The 15,190-nt window shown below is 34.7% G+C and overlaps 1 protein-coding gene, 1 long non-coding RNA gene and 1 pseudogene across 2 annotated transcripts; all 3 read right to left on the bottom strand.

Annotated features, from left to right (window-relative positions):
• Nucleotides 1-200: 200 nt before the first annotated feature.
• On the bottom strand, nt 201-3,200 carry LOC145128928 (putative late blight resistance protein homolog R1B-17; annotated as a pseudogene).
• A 6,506-nt stretch (nt 3,201-9,706) lies between these two features.
• LOC145132782 (putative late blight resistance protein homolog R1A-3) lies at nt 9,707-12,647 on the bottom strand. Its single transcript, XM_079067682.1, has one exon. The coding sequence runs from the start codon at nt 12,554-12,556 to the stop codon at nt 9,890-9,892; it is 2,667 nt and encodes an 888-aa protein (XP_078923808.1). The 5' UTR covers nt 12,557-12,647; the 3' UTR covers nt 9,707-9,889.
• Nucleotides 12,648-13,143: 496 nt separating this feature from the next.
• LOC145133936 (uncharacterized) lies at nt 13,144-14,497 on the bottom strand. Its single transcript, XR_013718832.1, has 3 exons — nt 14,351-14,497; nt 13,471-14,273; nt 13,144-13,396 (listed from the first exon to the last, which is right to left on the bottom strand). It is a non-coding gene; the product is annotated as an uncharacterized LOC145133936 (long non-coding RNA).
• Between the last annotated feature and the right edge of the window lie 693 nt (nt 14,498-15,190).

The following is a 15,190-nucleotide window of genomic DNA, read 5'->3' as shown; positions in this document are numbered from 1 at the left end:
GAAGATCCATTATGTGGCATCTTGTTTCTGCATATCAAGAGTTGCATTCACGATTTAGGAAAAAAAAAAAAAAAAACAAGAACACTATCTTGCTTTGATATCAAGTTTATCAACACAAGAATACAAGTCATCCATATATATGATGGAAGGACGAATGCATTCAACAGGAATAAACTCACAGCCAATTGAAACATGTGCTCTGGAAGGATGCTTAATTCATTCGGTTGGAGCAAATCTTTTCCCTCATACAAGACTAATAATGCCAGGTTGCATTATTCTTTCACGCCTAACCCAGCTAAGACAACTTCGACTAAACAAAAGATTCAACTAGGTAAGAGAAAAAAACAAATTGAAATTTTGGGTAAAGAATACCAACAGAGTACTAGGTAGTAAATAGACCAACTAATAATGTACTAAACATTCATGGTATCAATAGCAATTCCACAATTAAGTAAAATGTATTAATCATCATGCTTGGGTACACAAGAGGGCATTTTCCTTCCATCAACTTTGATCTTCAGTTCATAGTTTCCCACATCATCTTGCTCATTTCGTATTCTTTGAAGGGATACGAGAAGAGAAGCATCACAATTCAAAATGTATATAGACTCGAGCGTTGAGATGTCCCCTAATTCAAGGGGTATCTCTTCAAGATGAACACAATTCACCACCCGTAATCGTTCAAGACATGGAAAGTTGATGCTTGAGGCTTTCCATTGTTTGATATTTAACTTCTTAAGTCTCAAGACTTTTAACCGTTGAAACTGATCCTCACCTGTTTCCTACAGGGTTCCCTCAAACCCATTGTCTTCTAGTATGAGAGCCTCAAGATTAGGTAATGATTGACATGTTGCTCCATGGTAGACCACACCTTACAAATGTAAGTACTTTCAGTGTTTCAGGGAACCTAATAATGTGATTCTTTCCTAAGTTTGGTGCACTTCTGCGAAATTCGCGCTGAACTGATCCAATTAACGTCAGGATTTGAAGGTAATGGAGTACTTCAAAGTCATTTTCCTTGTCGGAGTAAAGAGTAGATGTAAGTTCCTTGATCCTGGGAAAACATTTCTTAAAATTATCTACCCCATCTCCCAACTCCACCTTTGTAATAAATTCCAAGTTCAATGGTTTTCCAACTGAAGGAAGATAAAGATCTGCATTACTTCTTAGATGCATCAGATTCACCAAATTTGAGATGTTACTAGGTAAAACCATAGGACTAGAACTTGTTTTAACAATGAGGGTTTGAAGGTTCCATAAATTGCATATTGATGGTGGGAATGATGACAACCAAATGAAAAGGAACCTTAAGTGAACTAGTAATGCTAAACCAGGGGGGAAATAAAGCAATTTACATTTTTCTAGACTTAAACACCCTAAGTAGTGAAAAGGAGGGGAAAAACTTTGAGATAATGTCAGTTATGGTTGTTTTCCTAGTAAAGCACATTAGTGATCGAACACTTGGGGTGGTCGGAAGAGACGAACTCATAATGTGCATTTCTTGATTTGTGACCACACGGCGTTTCTTATATGTGGTAATTACCTCACAAACATTATTACATGGTGGGGAGTCTATTTTCAGGAAGAAAATTTCTTCTTTTCCTTTTTCCACACATACCTGCCTCACAAGATCATGGACTTTACAACGTCTGACATTACCCAAAACAGACCATTTTTCTACAATTAGAAGATTCCTGTCAACTAGATCCATCAGGTAACCGTTTGCAACTTCATCCATGCTTCGACTTCCATCTTCGTGTATAAATCCCTCAGCCATCCATAACCAAAGCAACCTTGGTGAGGAGATCGGGTAGTCTTCTGGAAAACCTCCCAAATAGAGAAAGCAGTCTCTCAAGTGAAGAGGCAGATGGTGGTAACTTAATGCTATTGTTTCCAGACATCCTTTCTCGTCACTAGCAATGTATGAATGGAAACTGCAAGAAATTTTTAGCCACACATCTTCACTCCTTGGTTCTTTTGCAAGAACTCCTGCCATCACAACCACAGAAAGAGGCAATCCGTGACAGTTTTTTGCAATTTGCTTTCCAGGTTCAATCAACCATTTGGGACATTCATCTCCTTTGAACACCTTCTCACACAGCAACTTCCAACTTTCTTCTTCTGTCAAATGTTGTAAATGATGAACTAGTCCATCTGATTTTGCATGCCAAGCAACTTCCGTGAGGCGACTAGTAAGCAGAATTCGACTTCCCATGTTATGATGAGAGAAAAATAGTTTCAGCTTATCCCATGCCTCTGTACTCCAGATATCATCAATGACAATTAAATATCTCTTACCCATTAGGCGTTTGTGCAACATTGCACGGAGTTGACAGTCCGTTGGTTTCTCAAGCTCTAATTGATCATCTATGGATGACAGAACTTGAATCAACAGATCCCTCTTGTCATATGTTTGTGAAACAGTGACCCATCCACGGACATGAAAATGATAAACAACATAAGGATCAGTGAACACTTTGTTAGCAAGAGTTGTCTTACCTATTCCACCCATACCCACAATAGAGACCACATCCCGATGCGTTCCATCTTCGACAAGTTTGTCCCTTATTATCTCAGCATCACGATCAAACCCCACAACGACATTTTCCAATAATTTCTTTTAACCCCTTGAATTTCTAGTGTGGAAAGTTCCAGCAGATTGTGTTTGCAGTCTATCAGTTCTCAGAGAAGAGTCTATCTTCATGTTATCGATGCTCATAGTCATGAACTCTATCTTGATAGACTAGATTGATCTCATAGCAACCTCAAGGTGGAGAGAAGGCTGAAAGATATCAGATCTAGGGAAATATCCGATATTTCTACAGTGGACAGTGGACAGAAAGATATCGACGATATCTTCTGCCTCTTCAGCTGCAGCTTTGAATATTTTCTTCAGCTTTCTGAATTTTTCAAAGTCGTGTAGATCTTGGTTTTCGTGGTTGAAAAGGGTTTGGATCAAGGAGCCAAGCTCTTCATAAAGAAGTCGGAATTGAGGCCTTCCAAGTAAGATTGATGGATTATCCGTGATCACTGGAATATCATTGGAGTATATCAGCTGCTTCAACTTTTCCATGAACATCTGGATATTTGCATATGCCATCTTGTTTCTTCCTCTCTTGAAGGACAGTTGTATTCTGTATTGAAGTTTTGAATTAAGATAAACAGTAGAGAGCAGTTTTGCAAATTCTGTGAATTATTTGGACCCTTTTAAATTTTCTTTGTCATAAAGGAGATGGAATTGAGGCCTTTCACATAAGTTGGCTCTTTTTCTTTTTTGCAGAATGGGATTATGGTCCCTACAATCCACCAACAACATAGTAAAGGTTTCACTTTTCACTTTTTAATTATTTTTTTCTCCATTCCATTTCAAATAATACTTCATACCATTATTGCATTTTATATATAAACTTATAAATTTAGAATATAAACAGAATCTATAACTTATAACAATTATTAATATATCTTCACGATCGATATTAATATAAGATCCTATTAGAAACATATAAATAACAAAAGTACATTGCTATTTCTGCAGAGTCACTAAAGCAATAAAAAAACATTGCTAGCATTATCATTAAAATATGTAACCTTTAGCATAGATTATATTTAAGATGTTTATTAATAATATATAAGAAAAAAGGTACTTTAGTCTCCTATCATTTGTCATATATTCCAGAAGGCATTAACAGCACCCGAGAATTAGCACCTAGACGATATCTTTTGATGAGAGCTTTAGATACTATTAATACAACACCTGCACAGCAAAATCAGCATCTGCAAACAGTGAAACTTTTATCTTTTTGCCACACCAACAACATTAATTACTATGCCTTGGCTTGAATCACTTTATGAGTATGACTGAGAGAATTAGCAAATATGCTTTTTTGAGCAAATAAAAAAAAGCATGGATCATGATCGATCATCATATCAGCACCAACTGAAGGAGACAAAGATTCAATTCAGCCATTCTACAGTGACATAAAACAGAACCAATTGCAAATCTGTCACAGGCCTCATGAACTCTATTTTTAGTTCTTTAAAAAGGAAAAAAGAATGACAAGTCCCAGAAATAAGATGTTAGACCCATAACCTTTGAGTAAGACCATTGTAGTCTTACATGAGACGCCTTTTAGCTATATTTACAAAATATATATATGAAAATAAACCAAATCCAAGTCAAAATCACATATTGAATTAACAACGAACACAAGGGAAACTTCTATTTTCAAAAAGAACAACTTCTTACCCTAGTCGTACCAAAACATTTGGTGAAATGAGTTGGGCACCACTGATAATGGTTCTACTTCATTGTTATTACCTTTGACGAGAAAGGAATAAACTAATTTTCTACTTGTTGTGATATGCTGTTTTTGTATTGCTTCTAGTACCCTCTGCTATTGTTGTTGCAATTTTTGTAGTACATTCATGTGCATCTGATTGATTTTGAATACGTTTAGAGAACTACTCCCCCTACAAAACAAGCTGAACAACAGAGATGTAACTATTAACAATTATTGTCTCAAGACCTTAGGTAAAAGTTCACACACACACACACACACACACACACACACTCTCTCTCTCTCTCTCTCTCTCACACACACACACACACACAATTACGGGTTGATAAACCTCCAAACAGAGTAAGCAAAGGAATCTCAAAGAGAAAACTTTAACAATTCCATGGAGATAAACCTGTGAAAACTCATGTTGACTTCTGTGGTCCTCATGCTCACCTCTTGTTCTCTCTTGTGCATTTTTACAAACACTTTATGTGCACTTTCCTTGGGCATGTCAAGGACTTATACAACCCAATTTTCAGCTTCATTCCCATCAAATCCTTCCTTAGCAACCTCTGTAATTCAATCCAAACACCCCGTTTTGAAGAAAGAAAAAAAACTAAATTGATACAAAAAGCACAGCGAATGGTAAAGGAAGAATACATAACCCATTTGAGGAGAGAAAGCTTGAACAGCCACATGGAGTGTTGAAACCGTATGGTAATTCCTTTTATTTTACAAGTTTGTGTTGAATGCTTATAAGCCCTCTTCATTGCTTCATAGACATCATCATCATCTTGTTTCTCCCCCTCCTGCATATCAGTAGTAGTCTATAACGAAGTTTGACTCTGAGTTTTAGTTGATTTTAGCCTAATTCAATTCCTCTAATTATCAACTGGTAGTTTGTGTATGATCGTTTTTTCTTCGTTGAAAAACTAAAATTTTTGTTTCTGCTTGCCTATGGTTAGGTTGATCTGCAAGCACATGACTCACGGACATTCAATGTCCCAAGAAGTGGAATTCAAGTTTATTATTAACAGTAGTTTATGTATCATATAGTCTCAGAGGCTGATTATTGCTTTATGAGAAACTATTCTTAATTTTAGGGATAATATACTAGATTAATCATTTATCTGTACCTTGAAGCTTAAGTTCTTATGTTTGAATTTCCATTCCCTCTTTGTATATTTCCTTTCTTCTTTTGGTTTGCCTACTAACAGACACATCATGAAGAGTTTCTTCATTCAATTTAAATAAGTTGTCTTTGATTTGGTAGAGCCTGTTTTTCTTCATGATGTGTTTGTGGGAGTTTCAAGGAACATGATAGTTGGTTGTAAATGTCTTACTCTGTTGTTTGAAAAGTAAGTTACTAACTTATGCTTTCTCCATGGGACCACAAATAAGATCTTCATTACTAATTCGTGTTGCTATTTTGTTTGAACAACAGTAATTTTATAAAAAAAGAATCTAGCTAGGTGCTATCAAAAAAACAATACAAAAGAAAGCATTAAGGCTCCATAGGTTCCTAAGCCACGAAAACTAGTCCCTCCAAGCCTTAAAATGTCTTTGGAAAAATCAATTATGCGAGAACAACATAATGGAATCAACAATCATATCCTTACTAAACTTCTTATCTTTAAAAACCAAAGCATTGCAATAGGACCATAACATCCAAACGGCTGTCATGCATACCGTATAAAAAATGGGAATCACAACATAATGGAATCAACTTTTACCGTTAAAATTAGTGAGATTTTTCCAACTATAATGCCTTAATAAGAAAAAAATGGAAGTGCAATTTTGTAATAGGAAAAAATGAAAGAATGATGCTATAAATACAATACACAAATAGATGAAAGTACATTGCTATTTCTTGTATTTTACCCTTTTATTAGCAATAGTACATTCGGTGAATCATTTCATTTATAAAATGTTTATTTAATTAACAAAATGAATGATTGCAATTATTGTCCTGTTCTTTCTATCATTTTGCATGAGACTATCAATCATATGACCAAAATACCCTCTAATACTTTTGTTTTTGTGATGAAGAATGGTTGCCAAAATGGGATGCTTTTCAATTTAAGCATCCAAAAAATCGAATTTTTGCAATTTTTATAAAAGAGAGAGACTACAAGGCATTAGTCAATGTCGACAAGTCATGACCTCAAATGACCAAAATACCATCCAATACTGACTAAATGTTTATCTTTTCTAGATCTTCCAGATGATAAACAGATTTTGAGTAATCATCTTGGTGCGATTCCAATAACTGCAGCTCAGGTACAGTAAATGTAAAGAAAAAAAATATAAACAGGGGCAAATTTGTAAAAAGTTTAGGACTTAATGTGAAAAGTCTCATTTTTATGACTTTCTGTGTAAAGTAAAAAAAAAAAAAAAAAGAAAAAAGAAACACGAATAAATTACACGAATGGTCCCTATGGTTTGGGGTAATTTGCACGTTTGGTCCCTAACTTATTTTTTTAACTCGGAAGGTCTCTACTGTTTGTTTTTGTTGCGTGCTTGGCCAATGTCTTACCTAAAAAGACTATTGTGCCGTTGATTTTTTAAATTATTTAAATAAGGTAGGGTAGGTAAGGTAAGGTAAAGTGAGGTGGAGGTGGGGTTGGGGGTGTGTTTATTTAAATAAATTAAAAAAATCAAAGGTAAAATAGTCTTTTTAGGTAAGACATGGACCAAACGCGCAACAAAAACAAACACTAGGGACCTTCCGAGTTAAAAAATAAGTTAGGGACCAAACGTGTAAATTACCCCAAACCATAGGGACCATTCATGTAATTTACTCAAGAAACACTGATATATAGCTTACCCAATTAAAACTGCCTCTATTAAGTCATTAAGCCGAAAAGAAAGAAATAACATCCAAGTGGCCCCTTACATGCTTCATAGTTTCACATATTAATATGGAAAAATAGTTTTCAATGTATTAGTATTACACACATTAATAAGCCCATTTAAATCGACTTAATCTTCATACAATGCACTGCTTATGGTTTGCATACCCTAAATCTTGTTTACTTTATATTTGAAGTTGTGAAAGGGGAATGTAAAGAAAAGCACTTGTATTTTCATTCTATATATTTTAGCCACTTAACTATTTTTGGCCATTTAAAAAACGATTTTTCTATGTTTCATGGTTTTGGAAAAAAAAGGAAAATACATAATAGCTCAAATTACTTTCACCGATTTGTGAATTTACCCACTGAATTATTATGTTCTCTATGATTATTATAGTAACAGGTCGACTCCTAAATGCCTATAGTTATAAAATCTAATAGTCCTGTGGGTGTGAAGTTGACTTCATAACCGTTATGCAATTTATTTTGAAAGTTAACTTCTCTTAAATGACAAAACCACCATTGAGATGTGATGAATAATGTTTAAGAAAGAGGGCCTCTTTATTCATATACCTCGAATAGTTTTTAATATTAACTTAATAATGATATTATTATTATTATTTATATTTGCATAGGGATAGGGGTTGAAGAAGCTAATTGGTGCCCCTGCTTATATTGGGTTTATATTGAGTGTAGTTCAAAAACACAACAGGTGATGTCATACTTATGCTCATTTAGTATTATATTTGTCCCATGAAATTCCAATGTTTGACTATTAGTCAAAGGTCTAAATATCCTTAAAAATAGTAGGGTAATTTTGTAATTTACCTCAAGAGTTTGGAATATAAAAGTTATAATATTTGTGAGGCAAATACCAAAATTAAAGTTGCAATTTTTTTTATGGGACATGTAAAGATGAAAGAAATTACATTTTTTATGAGACACCAATGAAACTATTTTCAATGATGTGGATGCAATGCAAGGGTATTTAAGTCTTTTTGCACACATACATGGTTATTGCAGAACGTGAAGGCAGCTTTTGATGCAACCATTAAAGTGGTTCTTCAGCCACCAAAGCAAAAGAAGAAAAAGAAACGAAGAGATCAAAAAGCATGCTCCATTCTATAACTTTGTGCACAAGATTTTTAGTGATGAATCGAATGGAAAATGGGAAGAAAGTTTGACTTTTCAATGGTGAATGCCGAGATTATATAGTTTTTAATGAATTTGCTCACTTTTATTGTGTCCGGTGTTGTGTAAGTTGATGTATGTAATTCTTTAACACCAAATAGTTTAGACTTGGGGGACTATTTGGATAATGTGTAATATGGTTTTATCTTATGTAGATTGTGGAAAGATGTTGATTTCAAGAGGGTTGAAAATGAAATTACTTTTGAATGGTTACTATATGCTTAGGTTTTGCGGATCCCAATGGAACTGTGATCGGAGATTCCGTTCCATGAGATTAATGTGGGCAAGCCAACGGAGATGAACTCCCACATTTCCCTTGTAGCCCAATTTGTTGTTCATACATGTGTAGTTGCTTATGAACCTCTTAATAAATGTTGCGAGTGCTCTAAGCTGTATTTTAGCATGCTTAAATAATGCATATACTAAACATTCAAAGGGTCAGTTTTGATTTAGAAGAAATGAATACCAATTCTCATGTTTTATAGGGGTGTCATAATAAAACAAAACCCAATAACTCGCCTAACCTAAATAAGGCTTGGGTTACTTGGTTGGGGCGATTCAGTTTTTGGGTGATTTCATTTCGGTTTTAGTTAATTTTTTAGTATTTCACATGCACCGAATAAGCAATTAGATTAATATTTATATTTGGTTGGGGTTATTCGGTTTTTGGGTTACTTTGCAATTTCTTAAATGTTAAAACATTTAGTAAAATGTAAAAACTGTAAGTCAAATTTTACTTCACAAATTTTCTAGAATGCATGTGTTTTTAATGCTAAACTAGGGTTGCAATTTTTCTGTATTTTGGTTTATTCCACAACCCTGTTATAAATGGTTTAATCGGCTAACCGAACCGTATAATCGAAACTAATTAAACCAACTTACGTGTATTTTGGTTTATATATTTTTAAAAAATCGAATAAACCGAAACACTATCAAAACGGATCCAAAAACACCCGTGCTGGGTAAAAAGAGGCTATTTGGCACTGCACAAACCAAAATATATAAACCAAAATACTATCGAATGATTTTTTACACGGTTTATATAGTTGTCTACTTTATGTTTTGAATCAAGAATTTAACTCATTTAAAAAGTGTTGAAATGAATTTCCATTATATGGCATCTTGTTTCTGCATATCAAAGAGTTGCATTCAATATTTAGAAAGAAAAAAAAAAACTATCTTGCTTTGAGGCCATGTTTCTCAACACAAGAGCAAAAGTCATCCATGGTCCATATGATGGAAGGAAGAACGCAGTCAACATTAATAAACTCACAACTAACTGAAACATTTGCTCCCAAGGGATGTTTAATTCAGAGTGTTGGAGTAGATTTTTTCTGTCATACAAGACAAATAATGCCAAGTTGCCTTATTCTTTCACTACTAGCTCAACTAAGAAAGACTTGACTAAAAACAAAGATTCAACCAGATAAGAGAAAAACTCAAATTGAACAATACCATATTTTGGGTAAAGAATACCAACATACACTGTACTAGGTAGCAAACAGACCAACAAGTTATGTACTAAACATTCATGGTGTCAGTTGTGACTCCGACTAAAATGTATTAATCGTCATGATTGGGTTCACAGGAGGGCATATAACTTCCATCAACAAAGATCTTCAGTTCATAGTTTCCCGCATCATCTTGCTCCTGTCGTGTTTTTTGAAGGGATTCCAGAAGAGAAGCACCACAATTTAAAACGTCAATATAATTAAGCGTTGAGATGTCCCTTAATTCAAGGGATATCTCTTCAAGATCAACGCAATTCACCACCTCTAATTGTTCAAGACATGGAAAGTTGATACTTGAGGCTTCCCATTGTTTGATATTTAACTCTTCAAGTCTTAAGAATTTTAGTTTTTGAAACTGCTCCTCATCTGTTTCCCCCCACAGGATTCCCTCAAAGCCATTGTCTTTTATTATAAGAGCCTCAAGATTAGGTAACGATTGAATGATCGACATGTCGCTCCACGGTAGACCACACCTTATAACTTCAAGTTGTTTCAGTGTTGCAGGGAACCTAATGTGATATTTTCCCAGGTTTGGTTCACCTCTCAGAAATTCTCCCTCAACTGATCTCCTTCTGCTGTAACCGGGCCCAATTAAAATCAATAGTTGAAGGTGATGGAGTACTTCAAAGTCATTTTCCTCATCAGAGTAAAGAGTAGTTGAAAGATCCCTGATCCTGGGAAAACATTTCTGAAAATTATCTACCCCATCTCCCAACTCCACATTCGAAATAGCTTCCAATTTCATCGGTTTTTCAATAGAAGGAAGATAAAGATCTGCGTTACAGACTAAATGCCTCAGATTCACCAAATCTGATATGTTACTAGGTAAAACCATAGAACTAGAACTTGTTCTAACAATGAGGGTTTGAAGGTTCCATAAATTGCATATTGATGATGGGAATGATGACAGCCAAATGTCAAGGTGCCTTAAGTGAACTAGTAATGCTAAACCGGGTAAAAAATCATTCGATTCACATTTTTCTAGATTTAACACCCTAAGAAGTGCAAAGGAATGGAAAAACTTTGAGATATTGTCGATTAAGGTTGTTTCCCTTTGATAGCACACAAGCGATCGTATACTTGGGGCGGGCGGATAAGACAAACTCATAATGTCGATATCTTGATTTGTAAACACACGGCGTTGCTTATGTGTGATAATTACCTCATAGAGATGATGTTTAGATGGTGGGAAGTCTATTTTCAGGAAGAATCTTTCCTCTTTTCCCTTTTTCACACATACCTGCCTCACAAGATCATGGACTTTACAATCACTGACATCACCCGTAGCATACCTTCTTTCTACAATTAGAAGATTTCTGTCAACTAGATCCGTCAGGTAACCGTTTGCAATTTCCTTCAATCTTCGACTACCATCTTCTTGTATAAATCCCTCAGCCATCCATAACCAAAGCAACTCTGGTGAATAGAACCTGTGGTCTTCTGGAAACCCTCCCAGATAGAGAAAGCAGTCTCTCAAGTGAAGAGGCAGATGGTCGTAACTTAATGCTATTGTTTCCAAACATCCTTTCTCGTCACTAGCAATGTACAATTGGACACTGCAAGAAATTTTTACCCACAAATCTTTATTCCTTGCTTCTTTTGCTAGAACTCCTGCCATCACAACCACAGAAAGAGGCAATCCGTGACAGTTTCTTGCAATTTGCATTCCAGGATCAATCAACCATTTGGGACATTCATCTCCTTGGAACACCTTCTCACACAGCAACTTCCAACTTTCTTCTTCTGTCAAATGTTGTAAATGATGAATGAGTCCATGTGATTTTGCATGTGCAGCAACTTCTGTGAGACGACTAGTAAGCAGAATTCGACTTCCAGTGTTATGATCAGGGAAAAACAACTTCAACTTATCCCATGCCTCTTTACTCCAGATATCATCAATGACAATCAAATATCTCTGACAGTATAGGCTCCTGTGCAGCATTTCATGAAGTTGAGAGTACGATGCTTTCTTAAGCTCTAATTGATCATCTATGGATGACAGAACTTGAATCAACAGATCCCGCTTGTCATATGTCTGTGAAACAGTGACCCATCCACGGACATGAAAATGATAAACAACAAAAGGATCAGTGAAGACTTTGTTAGCAAGGGTAGTCTTACCTATTCCACCCATACCAACAATAGATACCACATTCAGCTGCTTTCGATCTTCAGCAAGTTTGTCCCGTATTATCTCAGCATCACGATCAAACCCCACAACGACTTTTTTCAATAATTTCTTCGAACCCCTTGAATTTCTATTGTGGGAAGTTCCAGCAGATTGCATTTTCAGTGTGTCAGTTTTCAGAGAAGAGTCCATCTTCATGTTATCGATGTGGGTAGTCATGGATTCCATCTTGATAGAACTGATTGATCTCATAACAACCTCAAGGTGGAGAGAGGGCTGAAAGACATCAGATCTAGGGAAATATCTGTTATTTCTACAGTGGACAGCAGATAGAAAAATATCAACAATATCTTCTGCCTCTTCAGCTGCAGCTTTGAATCTTTTCTTCAGTTTTATGACTTCTTCAAAGTTGTGTAGATCTTGGTGTTCGTGGTTGAAAAGGGTTTGGATCATGGAGTCAAGCTCTTCATAAAGAAGTTGGAATTGAGGCCTTTCACATATGATTGTTGGGTTGTTGATAACTGGAATATCATTGCAGTACATCAGCTGCTTCAACTTTTCCATGAACATCTGGACATGTGCATATGACATCTTGTTTCTTCCTCTCTTTAAGAACAGTTGTATTCTGTATTGAAGTTTTGAATTAAGCTAAACAGGTGAGAGGAGTTTTGCAAGGTTTGTAGATTATTAGGACCCTTTGAATTTTCTTTGTAAAAATTGGTTAGCTCTTATCTGCTGGGATTATGGTCCCACCAATCCAGAAACTACATACTAATTTTCATTTGAAAAATTTTCATGGTTTCATTTTTAAATCTATATTTTTTTTCTTCATTCCATTTCCAATAATAGTTTATACCTTTATTACATTACACAAACTTATAAATTTAGAATATAAAGAGAATCTACTGACGTATAACAATTTTTAATATCTTCTTGGTTGATATTAATATTGGATACTACTAGAAACATATAAATAACAAAAATACATAATTTTTATGCTAAAAGAGTATAAACTAAAGGGTTGTTTGACAACCTCTGAATGATAGGCCCGAATGATTTAGAGGCTCTGAATGAATAACGAATGAAAATATATTGTTTGGTTAGACCTCTAAATTGTTGTGCTGAAAAATAAAAGTGACACTTTTACCTTTCTATCCAACAAGTTGTGAAGTTGACGGGTTCTAAAATCTAATGATATATAAGCATTTTTCATCAAAAGGAAGAGAATACAAAGTTATTGCAATCAAATCAGGGTTAATATCTACTCTTTCTATAGCAAATTCACAAACAAGGATCAAACTTCCAAATCAAACCCAATCAAGCTTCAGTTAATAATCAAGATGTGGTTATCATCATAAAAGGCAATCAACTTGTGAACATGCTTCATTTACAATCCCTTCCATTTGGCAACCATCTCCAAGAATATAATATCTGAATAAAAAAAGAAATATTTTGTAAAAAAGATTGAATTTTTATGATAACTGAAAAGAGATTTGAAATCTTACGTGTAGTGGTCGACGATCTTGGCATGGGGTTTATTGTATCTGGCAGCTAGATGCTTTTTGGCAAGTAGTAGACAAATAGCATTGGCAATACCTTGACCAAGGGGACATTATGACAAGCAAAGATTGTTTAAAAATATATGAAGTTCTGAAAGATTTTAGCATTTACATGTGTACTGAGTAGTAACCAGTGTTTCAAAGTCCTTTTCCTAGTAGAAGATACTCCAGATAATTAATCATCAAGTCACAAAGATTGAGCAAATCAAGAACATATCATGAAGCACAAATGAACCTAAAAGATTGAGCCATAAAATTGCAATTGGTTCTACTTTTTGGGTTAAATTTACTGTATTGTGATCGAAATGGTGTCTCCGACGAACCTGGCAGTTAACAGCAAAAACTAAAAGCAAAAATGGTGTCTTTCACGAGACTAAGACACTGGTGTCTTCCATAAATCAAATCAAGTTATCCACTGTTCATCCTTTTGATATTTGGTATAAATTTCAAAATTGCGTATTAAATTTTGTATGAACCTCGAGTTTTGATGTTAAAAGAACGTTAAGAGTCAACTTCAGAGTTCTCATAGAAACACTGAACTTCATAACAAGTAGTAGGAATGGAACAATGTTGGTATTAATTTGCTAAATTTCTAAACCAAAATGCACTTGAAAGAAGTAACTGCTTTTGAATAATCATCAATACAAGTGATGCAAATGAAATTATCATCAATGAGGCAGTAAAAAAGAAGCGAGTTCAAATTAGACACAAGAGATGCGAATTATCACAACTGTTTTTGCAGCGGCAACCTGAAATGCGAATTATCACAATCAAAATTAGAACTCTTATAGACCTAATTGGGAAAATGAACCCATGAAGGTCTTACGCGGCATCTTCAGTTCTTGGAGTTCTCTCTTGTACACACCCACAGTCGCTGGAGGGGAAGCGTCGATGTGAGGGTGACACACCGGAGAGGAGGCGCTGATGATGAGGGTGGTTGCTTTGAAGAGGTCATAGTCAATGGAAAAGTGAAGAGGTCAAGGCCTCAAGGGTAAAATGGGTCTTTCACGGCTATCTAAGAGCGTCTCCAACCCACCCCAAATGCCATTTTTTCCTCCATTTCCCCCCCCCCCCCCCCCCCCTTCTTCTCCAACCCTACCCCATTTCTCCCCCATATTTGGATATATGAATAGTATCACCCCATATATGGGATGATACTATTCATATCTCCAAATATGGGGATGAAGTTTCAGTTGTCGGGTTTAGTCCCTGATTTTATATATTTATACATTTCTAGTTTATTTTATCTATTAGATTTAATTTAAATATAATATTTAATATTTATAATATTATGAAATATAATAAATTATATTAATTAATCATAAATATAAAATTTATTTTTATTTGTCGAATTCATATAAAAAATGAAATGCATATTAAAATCATGAAACACTATAACGTATTTACAAAAGCTTAGTTAAATTATATATCTTACAAACACGATATCATATACTAATAAACATGTAGTTAACAGATGCGTTAGTTGATCATTTGTGGGAAATTTATTCCAACGCATAAATATGTTATCTATGCATGTATAATATTTATTTAAAAGTGTGTATGTCTAATATTTATATAAATATATGTATAATATTTATTTAAAAGTGTGTATGTGTAATATTTTTATAAATGCATGTATAATATTTATTTATAAGTGTATTATAAA

The sequence above is a fragment of the Lactuca virosa genome, chromosome 8 (assembly GCF_052849685.1).
Source record: "Lactuca virosa cultivar CGN04683 chromosome 8, Lactuca_virosa_CGN04683_v6, whole genome shotgun sequence".
NCBI classification, from domain to species: Eukaryota; Viridiplantae; Streptophyta; class Magnoliopsida; order Asterales; family Asteraceae; genus Lactuca; species Lactuca virosa.
Note: the sequence above shows the minus strand (reverse complement) of the source record. Positions and strands in the feature narration are given on the sequence as shown.

What these genes read in the sequence shown, in the direction of transcription:
- LOC145132782 (XM_079067682.1), bottom strand. Translation starts at nt 12,556, where the DNA reads ATGTCATATGCACATGTCCAGATGTTCATGGAAAAGTTGAAGCAGCTG.